General features: G+C 38.1%; 1 protein-coding gene across 1 annotated transcript in view; it reads left to right on the top strand.

The window, feature by feature from the left end:
• The first annotated feature begins 210 nt into the window (after positions 1-210).
• The window catches only part of ano1b (anoctamin 1, calcium activated chloride channel b), a 30500-nt gene continuing 13204 nt past the window's right edge, over positions 211-17506 (top strand). The window contains exons 1-11 of the mRNA XM_079345797.1: positions 211-593; positions 7676-8050; positions 12061-12159; positions 12805-12956; positions 13180-13234; positions 14274-14322; positions 14771-14826; positions 15055-15096; positions 15200-15264; positions 15600-15734; positions 17306-17466. Of these exons, the coding sequence (XP_079201923.1) occupies positions 489-593; positions 7676-8050; positions 12061-12159; positions 12805-12956; positions 13180-13234; positions 14274-14322; positions 14771-14826; positions 15055-15096; positions 15200-15264; positions 15600-15734; positions 17306-17466 (1294 nt within the window). The 5' untranslated portion in view covers positions 211-488. The remainder of the gene's footprint in view (positions 594-7675; positions 8051-12060; positions 12160-12804; positions 12957-13179; positions 13235-14273; positions 14323-14770; positions 14827-15054; positions 15097-15199; positions 15265-15599; positions 15735-17305; positions 17467-17506) is intronic.

Genomic DNA, 17506 nt, shown 5'->3' with positions numbered 1-17506 from the left:
ATTTGTAGCCTCTGGCAGAGAGAGGGAGGGAGAAAGCGGGAGAGAGGGAGCAAGAAATGTTGGGTGTGTTTTTGGGTGGTTGATCTTGTAGTGATTACAGCGGCGTAGAGACAGACAGAGTAAGGGAGGGCACCTTGTGTTCATCAGAGTTTTATCGTTGTCTAAGTTTAGATCTTGGCTCACAGACGGCTTCTCAAGTAACAAGGCTGCGAGCTCACTTCAGCGACTCCACATTGAGACAGAAACAGAGCTCAAGGCAGAGCTTTAAAGGGAGATGAGAAAAGGCACAAGAAAGTGGCAACTCAGAGGGAAGTAAGAAAAGAAGAAGAGAAGAGAGGAAGGAGGTTCTGTCATACACAGTAATGAGACATTTCAAACAGGAGACACAAATGTAGAGAGAGGAACAACACAAATTGGACTATTCTGTTTGGAAAGAATTCTTTACCACATCAGTTCATATTTGTTGTTTTACCTGCTGGGACTGGACAATGACAGAGGAAGCAGAGGTGGGAGAAGACCTCACACCAACCTCAGAGTCAGAGCAACAGGCTCCTCATTTTTTGCAAGATGTCATCTTCCATGGCAAGTTTAAGGTGAGTGTCTCCAAGAGAACCAAAGGATATAGACAGATCCAGTGGCTGAAATGCAATGTACACAGAGATGTTACACAAATGGCCATCCATGAATACTAGATACAAGTATTGTTGGACGTATATGTTCTGATAGCATAACACTACACGTGGCACGTCTAACCTGCTATTATCGCCTGTTCTGGAGGTCTGAAAAGATGGAACTTTCCGTTTGATGGCATGTTGCAGCCCAAAAAAAGGGACAGACATTTAAAGAGACACCTTGTTTTTTGATATGTTTAAAAAAAGAAAATTTGACAATAATATATTATAGAAAAAAATAGCTTCCTGCATGAAGGAAGTGAATCATACAAAGCCCAAGAGATGACCTTCCCTCAGCCCCTGATCTGCTATCCAGATGTTTTTGTTTACCCCTTTGAACTCCCAGCAATGGAAATGGTCCACCAGCGCCTGAACTGGTTTACTTTATTTTATGTAATTTCTTTAAGTTTATATTATTAAAAAAAGCAATATGTTTGTGATAGAATCTGTTCAACTCAAATGCAAAGGTTAATAATTAGGAAAAAAAAGTGACGATTTATGGAGTTAAAATGGGTCAAAAGAAATAAAATGTATAGCACTATTTGAACTTTGTGATGTTATAGTTTATTTTAAGTTAATCCAGTTCAAAAATAATGCTTGCGCTATAATGGTGAACAAATAAAGAGAGTTTTAGTAAATGTTTCTAATATGAAATGACTTAAGAAAGAAATTTAAGAATTGATGAGATCCTGCTCCTTTCGACTTTTAAACCAAACAATGTAAAGATCAATACAAAGTCGCCCATCGCTTGAACACTCTGACCATATCACATCACTTTAACCTCAATCCACGAACAAGATCAAAACTAAGCTCATTCTACTTATTAACAGGAGAGCTCACGCTGTAATAAATTCATGACTCTTCATTGGTGGTCTGAGAAGCTGAGAGCTCATAAAACGAGAGCAGGATTACAACAGGATGGAAGAAAGAAAAGGAACCATAGCGCCGCTTTTTAAACATAGATAATCCTGATTCAGATTCTGCACAAACTGTTAACTCTTTGATTATTCATACATGTATCTTAATTTCGAAGACACTTTTAAACTACAACATAACCTATGACATGCAAAAACCACATACATGTCATATTCAATCCAACAATAAGGGATTTGATTTGTGATGTGGGAGGGGGTCTGTGGTTTCAGGGTTGCACATCTGTGTGTAGGGACGCTGCTTGTCAACAGGTAAGGCAGGTCACTGTTTAAGGCCCCAGACCAGTTGTCCCCATATCCTGAGTCTGACAAATGTTTAAACCAAAGCAGTGGCTCAAAAAGTGCAATTTGCATTGACAGTAGGAAACCTCCATAAAGGTGTGCTCATCTGACAGCCCTCTCTCCTGTTTCACTGTCAAAGGTTGCTTTCATAATTGCTGTAAAAACCTGTTTGATAGTGAAATTCACCAGAAGGAGACTAAAAGGTTTTGTTGTTCCTTCTATATCTTTATTCTGAAAATAATAATTGTGTTAAGTTTGACAATAAATAAGGAGTACATTTAGCTATTTTTGTGGGTGTCAGATTATTGATAAATGCTGATTGGAGGGGAGCCCACTGGAAAATTTTGTCATAGGCCCCAACAACAACCAGAATCACCAGTGTGACAGGCTGTCAGCTCGTTTTCAAAATACCAAAGACCAGTCAAAGTGTCTGACTTAGCAACCTGTAGTAAGTATTCAAACATTTAAACATAATAACGACAACAATGATGATGACAAGTCTATGATTTCCACAATAAAACACTAATCAAAATAATTCTTGGCATTCCTGGTCATGCAAATGAGAAATAGTAAATGTGCTTGAGCTCGCAGAGTGCTTTTCCAGTCTTGTGACAACTCAAAGCACTTTTACTGTTCACCCCAGGTCACACCTCCCCATCACACACTGTTGCTAGAGGCTGCTATATGAGTGGTCTTCAGAAGTAACTAATCCCATTCATCTACATTCATACGATGCCAGAGACGCAGCAGGAGATAAGTGTTCCGTGTCTTACTCAAAGACACATTTGACATGTTGATGCAAGAGCTGAGGATCGATGAGAGACAACTGACGATACTAACTGAGCTACAGCCGCCCCGTCTATAGCTGAAGATGATAATCTAATTCAGTTACATATACTGTGTATATATGTGTGTGTGTGTATATATATATATATATATATATATATACATGTAATGAAACAGAAGGTGCTCCACATACACATACACACATACAAACACAGCGCTGTTATCCTTCGCTGGCTCCAATAATCCCGTCTCAGCCCTGTAACGTCTCTTCGATGGAGGAACAGAGATGGGATCACTTTGTCCCCACATCATGCCTCCGAAACTTTCAGACTGAAGTCGAGATGTCAAAAAGTCGTACATTTTGTGCTTTGAACTGACAGCCTGTTTAACGCAATACTTTAACAGATCACTTTAACACTATATGAGGGTCATGTACCTTATCTACATGTATAAGGGAGAACAACAACTCAAATTAAATGACACCTTTTTTACAATCATTCATAATTAATGTAAATCCTGCTCAAACCAAAATTTTCCTGACAATGCTGAGACATTTGAAGACATACTGGCTAATAAGAACAGCTTTACCAAAATTAGAGCTTACCATCAAGCAGATCAGTGAGCTTTAAATATTTGACTTAACCACCAACATATCATTTTGTGAAATGAGAAGAAGAGTGAGGCTTATGTTCCAAAGGAGTGGCCCCATTTACTCCCTTTAATACCCAGACTATGTGGAATCTCCTTCAGTGGCAGGTGTATCTCGTGAGTGTCTCCATGATCAGTTTCTTCTTCATATGATCTGAGCACTGTGCCTGACAGCTGACAGATGTTATTAGGCTGCCGAAATAACATTTCTATTTTCACTTACAAACACGTGATATCCACATGGAATGGTTTCAGCAGTAACATGGCGCTTGAACACTCATTTCTACCTCCTTGTTCGTGGTATATTTTATCAATCAACACTAAATAACCTAGCCAAAGGCAAATTGAGGTTTTTTTTTTTTTTTTTAAACCCTAGGCCCTACTTCGACACATTGGTAGTTGTGAATGACCAGTCCCATAATCCATCAAAAACACAGCCTCATTGAGCAGCGGACGTTTTTCAGGTTTTCTGGTGTAGCCAGAAGGCCATTGATAAATGTCTAACAAGTAATTTGCAAAATCAAAAAACAATAATATAACAGTATGAGAAGCAAAAAAGATCCACACGCCAAGGAGCCCCTGTTTAAATGATTGACAAGTCTAAGGAAGAGAATGTTTGCTCAAAACATCACTCATTAATAAATCCATCATTGGTTTGCAGCTCTTTTAAGCGTCTTTATAGCTATACTAACTTGAGACACACAAAATTGGACTTACAGTGGAGAGATGACTTGAACTGTACTTTTATACACATTTGTGTTTTATATATATCATCAGTCTTTGCTAGACCTGGGATTGGCTTTTGCGCTCTCCTTCAAAAGTTTTTTTGCACACCAACCATTGCCAGCAAAATTGTTACTTTTGACAACAAACAGACATCTTCACACAGATAAACCATGACCCCTGTCTACATATTCTGCATCACACAGACAACTGCTTATAATAAAGACTTTTAATTGTATTATAAAGCTTGAGCTGGCAGTGGGGAAACATCCAATGAGGCCTGCAACATGGTCACTTGGGAAAAATGAATCAAAGTAAATGATAAATGGGCGTGAGCTGGTATAGCACTTTTCTTGTCTTCTGCAGAGCTCTTTAACACTGCAGGTCACATCTGCACATTCACACCCATTCACATACTGATGGCAGAGGCTGCTATGTAAAGTGACTTTAAGATGTAACTAATCGCATTAATATTCATGCATCTCCAACGACGAAGCAGCAGAAAAAACTTGGTGTTAAGCGTCTTTCCTAAAGACACATCAGAGGTGTAACCGCAGGAGTTGGGGATCGAACCTCCAACCTTCTGGTTAGGAGACCAACCAAGCCGCAGACTCAAATTTTGTACAATGAAATCAATTAACCATGGGAAAGGATCCCTACAGAAATGGCCTTTACTTGAGTTAAGAGTTTTTTCATAAATAAATAAAAAAATGCCATTGCTCTCTTCAAAGCCGCCAGACTCCATTGATGAAAATGTGTTGTGTTACAGTGACTTTGGTGCTAGAGTATCTTTTTGGAACCAACACCTTATATTTTCTACAGGGCTACGGTGTTGGGGTCTGATGGTTCTGAAGAGATATGAATGTTTTACAGGTTTAAAAAAAAGGCCACTTACTCTTTCACAAAATGTTCTCTCTGTAATTTCTGTCAGACCCTTTAAAAAAAGACTTGAGTCTGTCAGAGTTAAAAAAAAAAAAAAAAAAAAAAAAGCTTTTAGTTCACATAGCATCCCTGATCTGACACATTTGTCCCTTCAAGATTATGATGCAGCCATTACAGCGAGTGTTGAGGTTACCTGCTGTAGTATTCTAATTGAACAACTACCAAAACAAAGTATCTTTTGGCATTTTAGACCCAGCCCAAAAACACCAGAATTCTCCTGTAAGCTCAAAGAATAATTTAGGTATTATTGGAACTAAGTCTTCAAATACAAATACAACACCAGTTCACTGATCTCCAAGTGTAAAATGTAGTGTCCTATCTGTGTAGTTTGATCTGAAGACACCTTCTGTCTCATCTGTGGCCAGACTTTATGAATAGACCTCATGAGAAGAAACACTGTAATAAGCTGAGGTCATGACAGAGCTCATAATTCACTCTCTATTTATATCTTACAGAAATTACTAAGTACCAACGTCGGCATAGCAGCTGCCACCTGTACTATGGCACCGAACTGCCCCCGAGCTCCTGAAAAACGTTCATTCATCAGGTCTTCAACCAAATTACTATAAGGAAAGAGGTGTGAATGTAATAGGACACTTAATTGGATTGCACAATGACACATGATAATGAAACGTTCAGTCTGCAGATTCACTGCAGCTTCATCGATCACTTCTTGGTTTTAATCATGAATTAATGGCACAATGTAATATAAAGAACTTCTTTTATGAACTTATCTTATCTGGCATCTCCTACGCCTCACAATTGAACCACCTTTGCTCAGTAGGAATACAGGGAGGTGTGTGTCCTTCAAAAAATGTAAGGTTGAATCCAAATCGTGACTTTTCATCACTTTTACAAATTTAATAATAGAATGCACATAATTCATTTCGAATGATTTGTAATTATACTTACAGTATGCTTGATTATACACAACAATGATGCAAAGGTTATATAACTTTTGTAAAATGTTTAAATAGGGGTCAAAGCTTGGCTCTCATTCGCCAGGATTTGTAACTACAGCTTGTTTCTGCTGCCCTCAAGTGGAAATGTTTTGGTCGTTAGACCATACTGTATTTGTCATGTTGACTAGAGCTGAAGAATCTCATCATGTCAGTGGAATGACATAAAGAGAAAGGCCTTGGGGTAATTACCTATGTATTCCTAAACTCCTGAAAATGTACCAAAACTCCCCAGCTGAGCTTCATGTGTGAATTCAAACAGCTTATTCCCATTCCTTGCAATTCCTTCCTGAATTTGTTCGCCTCTAAGAAGTCAGGGAGAGCTGGTGAGTTAATGAAGCAGGTAGTCATTAGGAAAAATCACTGGGAGCAAGTGGGCAACACTCATCATGCAGCCGGTGTGAGACCTCTGGGATCTTTAAGCGCATAATGAAGCGACTTCATAATCTTAGCTGCCTGCCACTCTTTTGTTGATACTGTGAATATCTCCAATTACAAGTATTCAAATAAAAGCAACAATGACTGTTTTGAACTTGGTACAGCCATCATCTTGGATTGATGTAAACATATTGCTTCATGTCATACCTCCAGAGAAAATCCCTGATAGTGGGAGACGTGTAAAAAATAGACTGTATGGAAATGCTTTAAAAATAGCGCATATGACCCTCTGCATGTCCTTCATAATGTGTATACACAGACGTGTGTATTGAGTGCTTGAGAGCCCTGCCACACAAAGTATGGAATTTTGCAAATTTGAGGAATTTGTGTACAGTAAATATAAGCACAACTCTGACCATGCTTGTGCACAGACTCTAGTAGAAGAAGAGCATTACAAGTGTCACAACATGTAAATCTCGCCTAAAGACTGCTGTGACGTTTAAAATGAAGTGCATTGGCTCATCCTGCCTTACTGGAAGATTTGGCAAACCACCCACTCTACATGGAGCGCTTTATTTGGCAATCACACAGCATGGCATTAGTCTGGTGAGGTAAAAAAAAAAAAAAACATTTGTGTGGTTTTACTATATTTGGTTATTTGGTGGCTTGTTGGAATGCAAATGACCCAGAGTCAACAGAATGCTGTTTAAAAAACATGTGATTATAAACACTGATTACATACTGATGTAGGTATGACCAGCACGCACATTTTCGATAAATACATCTTTTTGGAAAGGACAGAATGTTATGAGTCACTTCATAATTCTTCATCACGAAAGCCCCTCTCATACACCTTCTGCACATTTTGTGGGTTTTTTTACATTGTGTGTGTTTTATTTTTCTTTATATTTGACATTTTTAAATTCTATTTCATATATTGGTAATTGCATCTAACATTTAATTTTATTTAAGTACTTGTTATTCTAGCCTTTATTTCACACCAATACACCAAGAAAAAAAGGTTTCCTGTAATGGTTTTATATTTCTTTGGTTTTTAATCACTGTGTAAGCCTTCCTTTTTTATTGGTGAAATTCCTTGACTTATGAATTAGTGCCAAATTGTTGTTGTTCCAATACTACTAATACTACGACTAAGAACCAACAAAAGTGATCCTTACAAAAAATGTACTTTATATTTCACCTTTCAAAAACTGTGTGTGTGTGGGTGTTTGTGTGTGTGCGAGTGGGTGTTTTTGTGTGTATGTGTGTTTACCACAAGCACTCATACTGTGAGGTCATACTGGTGACAGCTTCTCACACTCCCTCCTCCCTCTCTATTCACATGTGCTTCAAGCTGCTGAAGGCTCTCACCCCACAGGAAAACAGTACCTCCCAGCATGGCCTGTTCTTTCAGGATGGTCAGAGGCGTGTCGACTACGTCCTCACGTACCCTGTGAAGAAGCCATCAGCGGGCCGCTCCATCCGATCATCTGCACACCTTCTCACTGAAAATGCTGTAGCTCGCAGCCTACGCCGAGGACCCAAGCGACGGGGAGAACATCTTCAAAATCACCAAGCACAAAAACCGAGGGACTCGCAAGCAGCAGATGTGGAGCTGGGCCTTCATGGAGAGACCCTCAACAGCCAGGAGAACCACAAGATGTTCAGGAGGGAGGAGTTTGAGGGGAAACTGAGGGACATGGGTCTGGAGCTGGAGAAAGATGAGGAGGTGAGTTTATATTTTCATTCATTTCTTCCCTCCAAGTTGAACCACTTTAAATAGTGTCTGTGATGGACAGGGGGAAAAAAACATATGGTTTGAAAAGGTTTAACATGAGATTTTAACTTTCAAACAATAGTTTTACACGTTTATTTGTTGGAGAAAGGCCTCATGAGCAGGACAGATTGTTGAGCTCCAACAGAGAGGAGAATGTGTTAAAATGTGTTTCAGATGTTTTGCTTGTGGAAAACTGGTCCAATATTAACTGTTTATTCAAAGAATTGACTGTTGTCTAAAATGAAATTTCTTGCCCCCAACTGAATGGCAGTCTTTACAAAGACTGATCATGAGTCAGTGTCGTTTTGAAATTCGACTTATTTGATTTGGCGTAAGCTCCAAAATGAAGTTCAATCAGGAGAGACAAGTGAATAAAGAAAATCATTTAATATAACACATAACATGGTAATGTCACGTAAGTGGCAACAGATTACATCCATCCGTGGAGTCCAGAGACATGTGGAGGTAAAGCTGACGACTTTATGGGTGAAAAAGGAGGATGGATGATGATTCTGGTAAGACTGGCAGTGATGGGCAGAGGGGTGCATGAACCATCAACATGAAGGAACAAAAGGCAGAGAAAGAATCATATTTAGAAGGGAAGTAGAGCGGTGAGGATTTTGACAATGAGGAAAGAACGCAATGCAGTTGGTTAGATCAGTACCGCTGAAGAGACAGCTGATAAACCAATCAATGACAGTCCCAGAACATGACAGCTCGAGAGAATTTCAGCAGACATGCGAGTGAGCGTGTGTGAGAGGGATAAATGAGAGACAGACCAGAATCTGAAGGCAAATATAAAGTTCCTGTCTAAACTTAAGATAGATCCTGATTTAAATTTTTACAAATTTGTTAAAACTATTTGAACACATTCTGTTGTCTATATGACTCAAGTGCTTTTCAAAACCCCTGATTATACCTATATATACCATATAGAGCACTGTAGTTGTTGATTTACCATCCTCAACTCTTGTCTTTTTTTTTTTTTTTGTCTCATAGTATTTTACACAACTATCATGTGGATTCAAAACTAACCATTCATTAAAATAAGGTCACACAATATGACATACAAACTAATCATAGTTTTAGATGCTCCACCACTTTGGGGATCTTTTTTCATAATGTTGACATGATTACAATCTAAATCTGTCAGTTGCTATGCTATGTGCACTTCCTCAGCAAGCTCTTTTCATTTCTGTCCGACAAGCTGGACGCTGCTAGTATATCTCCAGCCTCAGGATGTATCCACACTAGGATATCAGTACCAGTAACTGATCTGGTGTCTTAATGGAGTTTCACTCAGCTTCATGTCTGACCTACACAGCTGACAGAGCATGTATTAGACTTTAAACAGGAAACATGAGGGGGCAGATAATGTCACCAAGTATTAACAATCTTCTACCGATGTGTTCCTCAGATGATACGAGATACGAGAGTATTGCAATTTAAAAAAAAAACGTAATCTCAGTGTCTTTAACATGTTCCCTGTGACCTAATTCAATCATACTTTATTTAAAATTCAGGGCCTGATTCCCTAAGAATGGATTGCGGCCACTAATAGCTCAAAAGATTGAACATCATTTGATCCCATTATCCCGTTATCTCGACATTCAACCCTTTGTGTGTGTTGTGTGAGTAAGACTTTTTGTCCTTTTCGATTCATTTGCACAACTGAGCGGGGCAAAAGCCGTACAATCCTTTTGTGAATCTCCCTCAGAGTGCAGATTTATCACAGCATAATTTAGGAATGAAAAAGCTGAGACTACCAAACATGAGTTAAACCATGACAATTTCAAAATGCCTATCAGTATAACTTCAGCTGTGATCTGTGTGTTGAATTAATGGAAAGAAATGTGTAATGAACAAATACAATTACGATTTTAATCTTGTAAAATTAACAACATTCTCTCAAGACCGAACGCTTCTACAGAGAATTTCATGTTTGGACCCCAGTGACAATGTAGGTAGGAATTTTTGCTGTAACCAAAAGCAAGATCCCATGGCTTCTGAGGAGCCGCTGTGGTTCACAAGTTCAAATTGTAAGGGAGATTGCAGCAACCAATGGAACGGTGTTGAATGTCAAAGTCATCTTTATTGCCATTTTTTCTGTACATGCTGGACAGACAGAACAATCGAAAACCCATTTCTCTACGAACCACAGCGCAAGTTAAGTATCTGTATCTCAGCATACAGATGTTGAAAAGGCATTACATACAAGAACTGTATATCAATGAGGATGTCGAGTCTGGAGAAGACTCAGATCTGAAACATTTGACATATGGAGCAGTATTGTTTTCTTAATACTATTTGAGACATTGAAATAAAAACATAGCTACTTTCCAATGTACAAATTAGACAGAAAGACTTTCATTTTACATGGACATCTCAACTGCTTTACATGAACCCAATGAATTGTTTGACTGATTTCGCACACATGCAAATTCTCAAAACTTGTCCAAAGGAGGCTTTGTTAACCCCTTGACGCCTATTGTCGCAAATTTGCATCAAACCGCTTCCGCTTCAAATGCAGCCGAAATAGTGTCTGTATTCCTTTCAATACATAGGAACCTTTTGCAAGCATTAGTTTGTCATAGGGCCAGTCGGAGACAGAACAACATCCGTTTGATGTGCTATTTATGTGTCATTTTTTATGTAATATCTATTTATGTGCTATTTTCAAATAAATGTTCTCAGCTTAATTTAGCATCTACTTGAAAGCAGAAACACATGTTGAACTTTTTTTTCCTAATACTTGGAAACAAATTCAGGCGTCAAAGGGGTTAAAGTGTATGTGGCCATTTTTCCATAGAGGAGTGGATTTTGAGAAAAACGAATGCTTGCAGTTGCTTCAAAATCCTGCAAAACTCGTAGTTTGAACCCTCACAAGCTACTTATGGCAGAAGTGAACATTTTAAATTGTTCATCACTAAAATTCTGGGTACACCAACTCTCAAAGGTTTTGCTACTTTAGGACTTGAATTAAATATGTTTACATGTGTTACTAGACACCTTTATGAACCCATTGGAGAAGCGATTTCTTGGGTAGCAATTTATTCTCAAGTGATGATAAAATTCCTTCACTATAATATCCATTAATAATGTTTTTTTCTTATATCACTTTTATTTTATGTCTGATGAGAGAAGCTACTTCCTTCTGCAGCTATAGGTTAAATTTCAAGTAGTGGAAAAAACATCATGACATATGTAATATAGAAGCTGGAGTTGTTTTTATGAGTAAGTAACATTTGGACATGGCCTCAGCGTCTATTTTTAACTACCGGAGGTTTAAAGACATTCACTTGTGAATTTCTTGGACATTATAGGTTACAGCAAGTTTCTTGTAAAAGTATTTGCAGGGTTTGCAGGTTATGTATCATCTGCATAAAAGTGTAAACTGATATTCTGCTTATGTATAAGATGTCCTAATGCCAGCATATAAATAGGAACAGCAGTGACTTGTAGTGGCTGACCTGAGATTGCCAGTACCACGTAGGAAATTCCCGTTTTCTGAAAACTGGATGCAAAGGCACTTAAACACTAGTGTGTCATCAACTTATTTGAGTGATGATTTAATGATCACCAGGGTGCACGCTAAACTAAGCCAGGTGCAATGTTGTGGAGAGGCCGGAGTAAAGTTTCAGTGATGACAAATCACATAATCTTCTCTCACACCTGGCATTAAACCAAAAGACACATTTCATTGAGGAGATGAGATGAGCTCAATTTTCCTGAATAGAGGACGTAAACACAAGTGTAGACTTCTTTGGCAAGCACATACTGGTTTAGCCAGCACATTCTTTTAAATGTTAGTGACCACAGGTATTTCTATGTGCCAGATGCCACTCAGTAGGATGGGGGAAATAAAATTTGGACATGTTTTATCACGGTAATGAATTCCTTATGACATTTAAATATGTTCATAATTATAACTGGGGGTTGTGTGTTGCATATTCATCTCTTAGGCCAAGATTCCAGGAGTCTGTTTTGTGAAGATTCACGCTCCCTGGAACGTTCTCTGTCGAGAGGCAGAGTTAATGAAGCTGAAGATGCCCACAAAGAAGGTAGGACTTCATTTGTTATTTACAATTTTTCATCTAGCAAAACCGTTAGCTTAATCTATGTTTCCAAATACTTGATAAACTCTTTTTAAAATCATGTAGAGACTTAAAAAAACAAACAAAAGAAAAGTAAATTTAAACCAAAGCTGATGAGCTCTATAAAAGACTATTCAGTTTAAACTACATTTTTATATTGAAATAACAACTAGACTATATTGTGCTTGACTCTTCAGTGCACTCAGAGCATGATTCAGACCAACATACTGTACTGCCCCCCCCTGCTTCTACATGTTATCTGTTGAAAACAGAGCCAACATCTCACGCATCACAACCAAAGCTGCCAGAATAATTCTTCTCCCTACACTCAGTCTAACAGAACTCAACAGGTTCATGACACGCATTACAACCTCAATGAAACACATCACACCCCACTTCCCTCAGAGTGGAGGTACAGTATAGAGCACTGAGGTGATGATACTGAAGGTGTTTAAGAAATCAGAATGTTTTTTTTACTAAATGAAACATTCAGTGTTGTTAACAGTTTGAGAATAGAAACATGAAAACAAAAAAAATCCCACAGCCTTTTGTAAACATGAATATTTCAAACTTTATCATAATGGTCCTTTGGGGTTCTGTGAATATGAACAGGTGTATGAAGTCAAGCAGTCGGGCAGTGTTATGGAGAAGATTGGCTCTCTGGTCGGTAAAGTTGTGGAGCCCCTCCACCCTCAAGTTGAAGAACATCAATCTAGAAATTTCAAACATCTGTCACACACGTTCTCCAGAGAAAAACAACACCTGTAAGTTCACTTTCATGGAAAATACTTGATAATATCACCAAATAATCTTTATGTATATGTGCCTATGTGTGTGTGCCTGTGTGTGTGTGTTGAGTGTGTGTACTTGTGTATGTGTGTGCTTATTGCACACTTTTGACTATACAAGCCAGTTTAATTGGGCATGGTTGAATTGTACTGGGCGTAAAAACATTGTTGTTGTTTTTTTGTGCGTGTGTATGGACAGGTTTGACCTCTCTGACAAAGATTACTTCTTTGATAGCAGAACAAGGAGTTCAATGGTAAGTCCACCAAAGTGTTTCTGTTATGTATCCAGCAGCTCCTAGATATTGAATTTCACTCAAAGTCATTCACTCATGCTGAACATTTTGGTTCAGACGTACACATCTAATTTCTTGAAAACAATCCGATATGTTTTAAAACCTTGTAGTGTCTAATAATACTTACGCTGAAAAGGAAGCTATGTCCCTCCTGTGACTGTTTGTTACCCATGAAATTGTCCAACTGCTTCTTAATTCTGCACCCTCTATGGGTTTTTAGTCAGAAAACAAACACTCCCAGACTGGATATAAAGTGACAGTGCAGGTTCTGTACATGTAATGAATTAAGGAGTGTATCAAATTAACTTTTAGTCCCACAAAAGCCACAAACACTTTAAAGTAATTCAACAATAACTTTGCACAAGGTCATTCTTGCTATTGCAAATCAATGCTTAAAGGTCACATATAAAATCCTTTTTTTTAATTGGTCAACATAAGTCTCAGAGGTCCCCAAAATATGTCTTTTAATCTTCTTGCCAAATATCCACTCTGATCCTGTAGCTGATCATGCCTATAAACCCTTCTGTTATAACCCTGATGAGAACAGGCTGATTCTGTCTGTAGCTTTAAATGCAGATGACCACGCCCCTCTCTGGAAGTGCTTGTGCTTTTTTGCGTCATGCGCCACTATTTCCAGTGAGAAGGCAAATTCAAAGGGTATAACAAACACCTAGCTTTGGGAGTGTCACCCAACAGGGGTTACTGGGGAGGGGTAATTGCCCTTTGTGATGTCATAAAATCTCTGAACGCTCTGTATGAGCACACATTTTCTGAAAAGTGGGGGGATGACTTTTCTCATAATTGGGGGTTTGCAGGAGGATTAATGTCACATATTAGTGTTAGGAAAACATGTCACAATTAATATTTGCATGACACATGAATATTAATTGTTTTATTGTTATTGTCATTTGTAAAAAAGAAAAGAAAAAAGATCTGGCTGTTTTTTTTTCTTTTTCATCTGCAGCATGGTGTGATAAATTCAGCTTTACTTCTTTTACAGGTTTATGAAATACTTAAAAGAACAAAATGCAAAGCCAAGTACAGCATGGGTAAGTTGGGATCTCTGTCTATCCCATGTCTTAATAAAAAAACACAAAGACCCAGCACAATTTTAGGTTAAGTTTTAGAAATATGTTTGAATTATTCAAACTGAACTCAGGCGTTCTCATCCTTCAGGTCCTCTCCAGATATTCTGTGACTTTAGAAAGCAATGATTTGATTTTTATTGGATTTATCATTTCCTGAGTAACAAAACAAATGCAGCCATCCAAGCTTAGAGCCAGAATCCGCAAACTGAAAGGTTTTTTGTTTTTGTTTTTTTAAGATTGGGCTTACAGTGCACAGTACATGGTTTTTGGAACCTTTTGAATTAAAGATTTCTTTATTGATATCTTTTTGACAACACGTTTGTTTTTGTTTTTTTACCAAGAACTAAGAAAGTTACCTAAACATGTAAGAGGTAATCATGTAGCAGTGACGCCTTTTTTCTCCGTGCAGGAATAACCAGTCTGCTGGGCAGTGGTGTTTATACAGCAGCTTACCCTCTTCATGATGTAAGTCGTATATACCAAACATGCTGCCAAGAAATCATTTTTATGTTTGTTTTTAATCAGTCACATTTTGATGATATTCACTTTAAGATAAGTCAAAACGGTACTCTGTAAAAACTACATTAGCTTCACTTCCACCAATGAGTCCATGTCTTAATATCAAATCCTGGTTTATCAAATCCAAAGCCTGTGTGAATGATAACTTGCTTTATTGCTGCTCTTTCCTTTCAGGGAGATATTAATGAAGAGAGTGCAGAGTCCAATGACAGAAAGGTGAAACATTATTTCTTAATATATAAGGAAGCCAGAGTAGAAGTCATTACGAGCACCAATTATTTTTTTGTTTTTCAACCAAACCAATGATTATCATCCTCAGCTTTTGTATGAAGAGTGGGCAAACTACAGTGTCTTCTACAAGTACCAGCCCATAGGACTTGTGCGGTAAAGACACATTTTCTACGTAAATAATTTACTTCAAATCATTTGTGTCCAAACAATCGTGACAATTATTTTCTTCTGACAACAATTTAGCCTTTTAGGGTAGAGAACAATATATTTAGTGATTCTGGGGTGAGTGTGCATGCATATACTGGTAACTGATTATATACTCAGGCAAACTGTAACATTTTACTGTATGCAACCACAAACGACTAATACAAGATAAATAGTCATCAGATGATTGATGATGGGTATCAGGATTTGGTTTATATTATATTATCTGCATGGATATCTTATCTGAATATTCTTAAAATGTGAATCTGTTTTGTGTTGTGTAGGAAGTACTTTGGTGAAAAGATTGGATTGTACTTTGCTTGGTTGGGTCTGTACACCCAGATGCTGATTCCAGCCTCGCTAGTGGGGGTCATCGTCTTTTTGTATGGATGTGCATCAGTTGATGACAATATACCAAGGTGGGCTCTTCTTTTACTAGCTGACTGTCTACCACTTAAAACATGCACTAATCTGATCTGTGTCTGCTGCAGCAACATTTCTTCTGACCTTGCAGTTTGAAAGGATTACTATGAACTCACCACTGTTTTTGTGCAACACAAAATAACAGTGAATGAAAAGCCGTGTGTGTGTGTTTAGGTGTGTGTGTGTGTCTGTGTGTACATGTCTGACTGTGTGTGTATGTGGAGCTCCCGCTGTGACGTGCTTCTGCAATGCTGAAATTTAATGTGAATTCATAGACTGGGACAAGAATATTACGCCATCAATTAATCAATATGTACGTACTATGATGTGACGACGGCTGAGTTTGAGGCACTTTTGTCAGAAAAAAAGCAGTCTGAAAGTAGCTAATGAGGTCTTCTGGATTGAAGTGGGGAATTGAATAGCTGTTTCTCTTTTTCATCAAAAGCAACAAAAAATAAGAATCCTTCTGTAATGTTGTCCGAAACATAAAGGCATTGTTTCACAGCTGCATTCTCATCCAATTTCCTGGAGCAATTCCGAAATGTTTAAAAGAGTTTGATGAACGACTTGAGGAACTACGACCTCTTCTGATTCCTCAGCCTGCTTCTCATCACCCTGCAGGATATTATGACACATGCTGCCGGCACACATCTGCACATAATGCAGACACACACCACGCACACTCAATAAAAGTGTTAATGTCAGACTCAACTGGCCCTAATCGCACGCCAAGACGAAGCAGATCACTCGTCCATCTATTATAAAGAGGTTCACATTAATGTCAGCAGTGTACAGTGTAACAATGACTGCTTTCATTACACTGCCAAAGCAACATCATTTAAGGAACACCAAGAGCAACGACTGCTGGAAGAAATCTGACAATAGTTTGAATTGCGGAAAGCATCAATATAAGATCAGCTAAACAATTATACATGAATGCTTTTTAAACATATAAGACATCACCATTTTCTTCTTTCAGTTCTTTCAGCCTTTGTTATTTTTTCTATAGTAATTTTGAACTTCTTTATAAGATAATGGAAAAAAAGCAAAAAAGCATGTAGATGATGGGGGTGAAGGCGTTGAAAAAAAGCAAAAAAGCATCATGATTTTGTTTATTAACATTAACATTTATTAATTAATACTAAAATGCAAAGAATATTTGAGCAAAGCTGGTAAAAGAGAGGGGTTTATTGTGTTGGTCTAAAGAATTAAACATTTCGGCTGGTGAGAAACAAAACAATGGGGTATGTGAAAAGGTGTCACACGAAGTGATTAAAAGCCTTTTAGTACATTGACATGAATTTAATGAACGAAATGTTTGACACTTAAAAGAAAGCTAAATGAGATTTGTTGTCAGAAAACACATGTAAGGCAAAAGATCAGCAAAGACATTAGGTGTCTGATTTTGTCCTTTTTGTACACCAAAATCAGACAATCAGAAGGTTCCTGAAAGGAGCTTTAAGGAGAAAAAGAACAACGATCCCCATTTTAGTGGCTCTTTATTAAGAGCTCCTGCATGTTTTAATTGGCGTTTTCTTTATGTGCGTCCATGTTCGTTGTTTTCCAGCATGGAAATCTGCCACCCGAAGAACAACATAACCATGTGTCCTCTGTGTGACAAGGTGTGCAGTTACTGGAAACTCAGTACTGCCTGTGGGACCGCCCGGGCCAGTCATCTATTCGACAACCCTGCTACTGTTTTCTTCTCAATTTTCATGGCGCTCTGGGGTGAGTGTCCATCCTCTCGCTTCACATTCATACCATCACT

Source organism: Symphodus melops, assembly GCF_947650265.1.
Source record: "Symphodus melops genome assembly, chromosome: 6".
NCBI lineage: Eukaryota > Metazoa > Chordata > Actinopteri > Labriformes > Labridae > Symphodus > Symphodus melops.
Note: the sequence above shows the minus strand (reverse complement) of the source record. Positions and strands in the feature narration are given on the sequence as shown.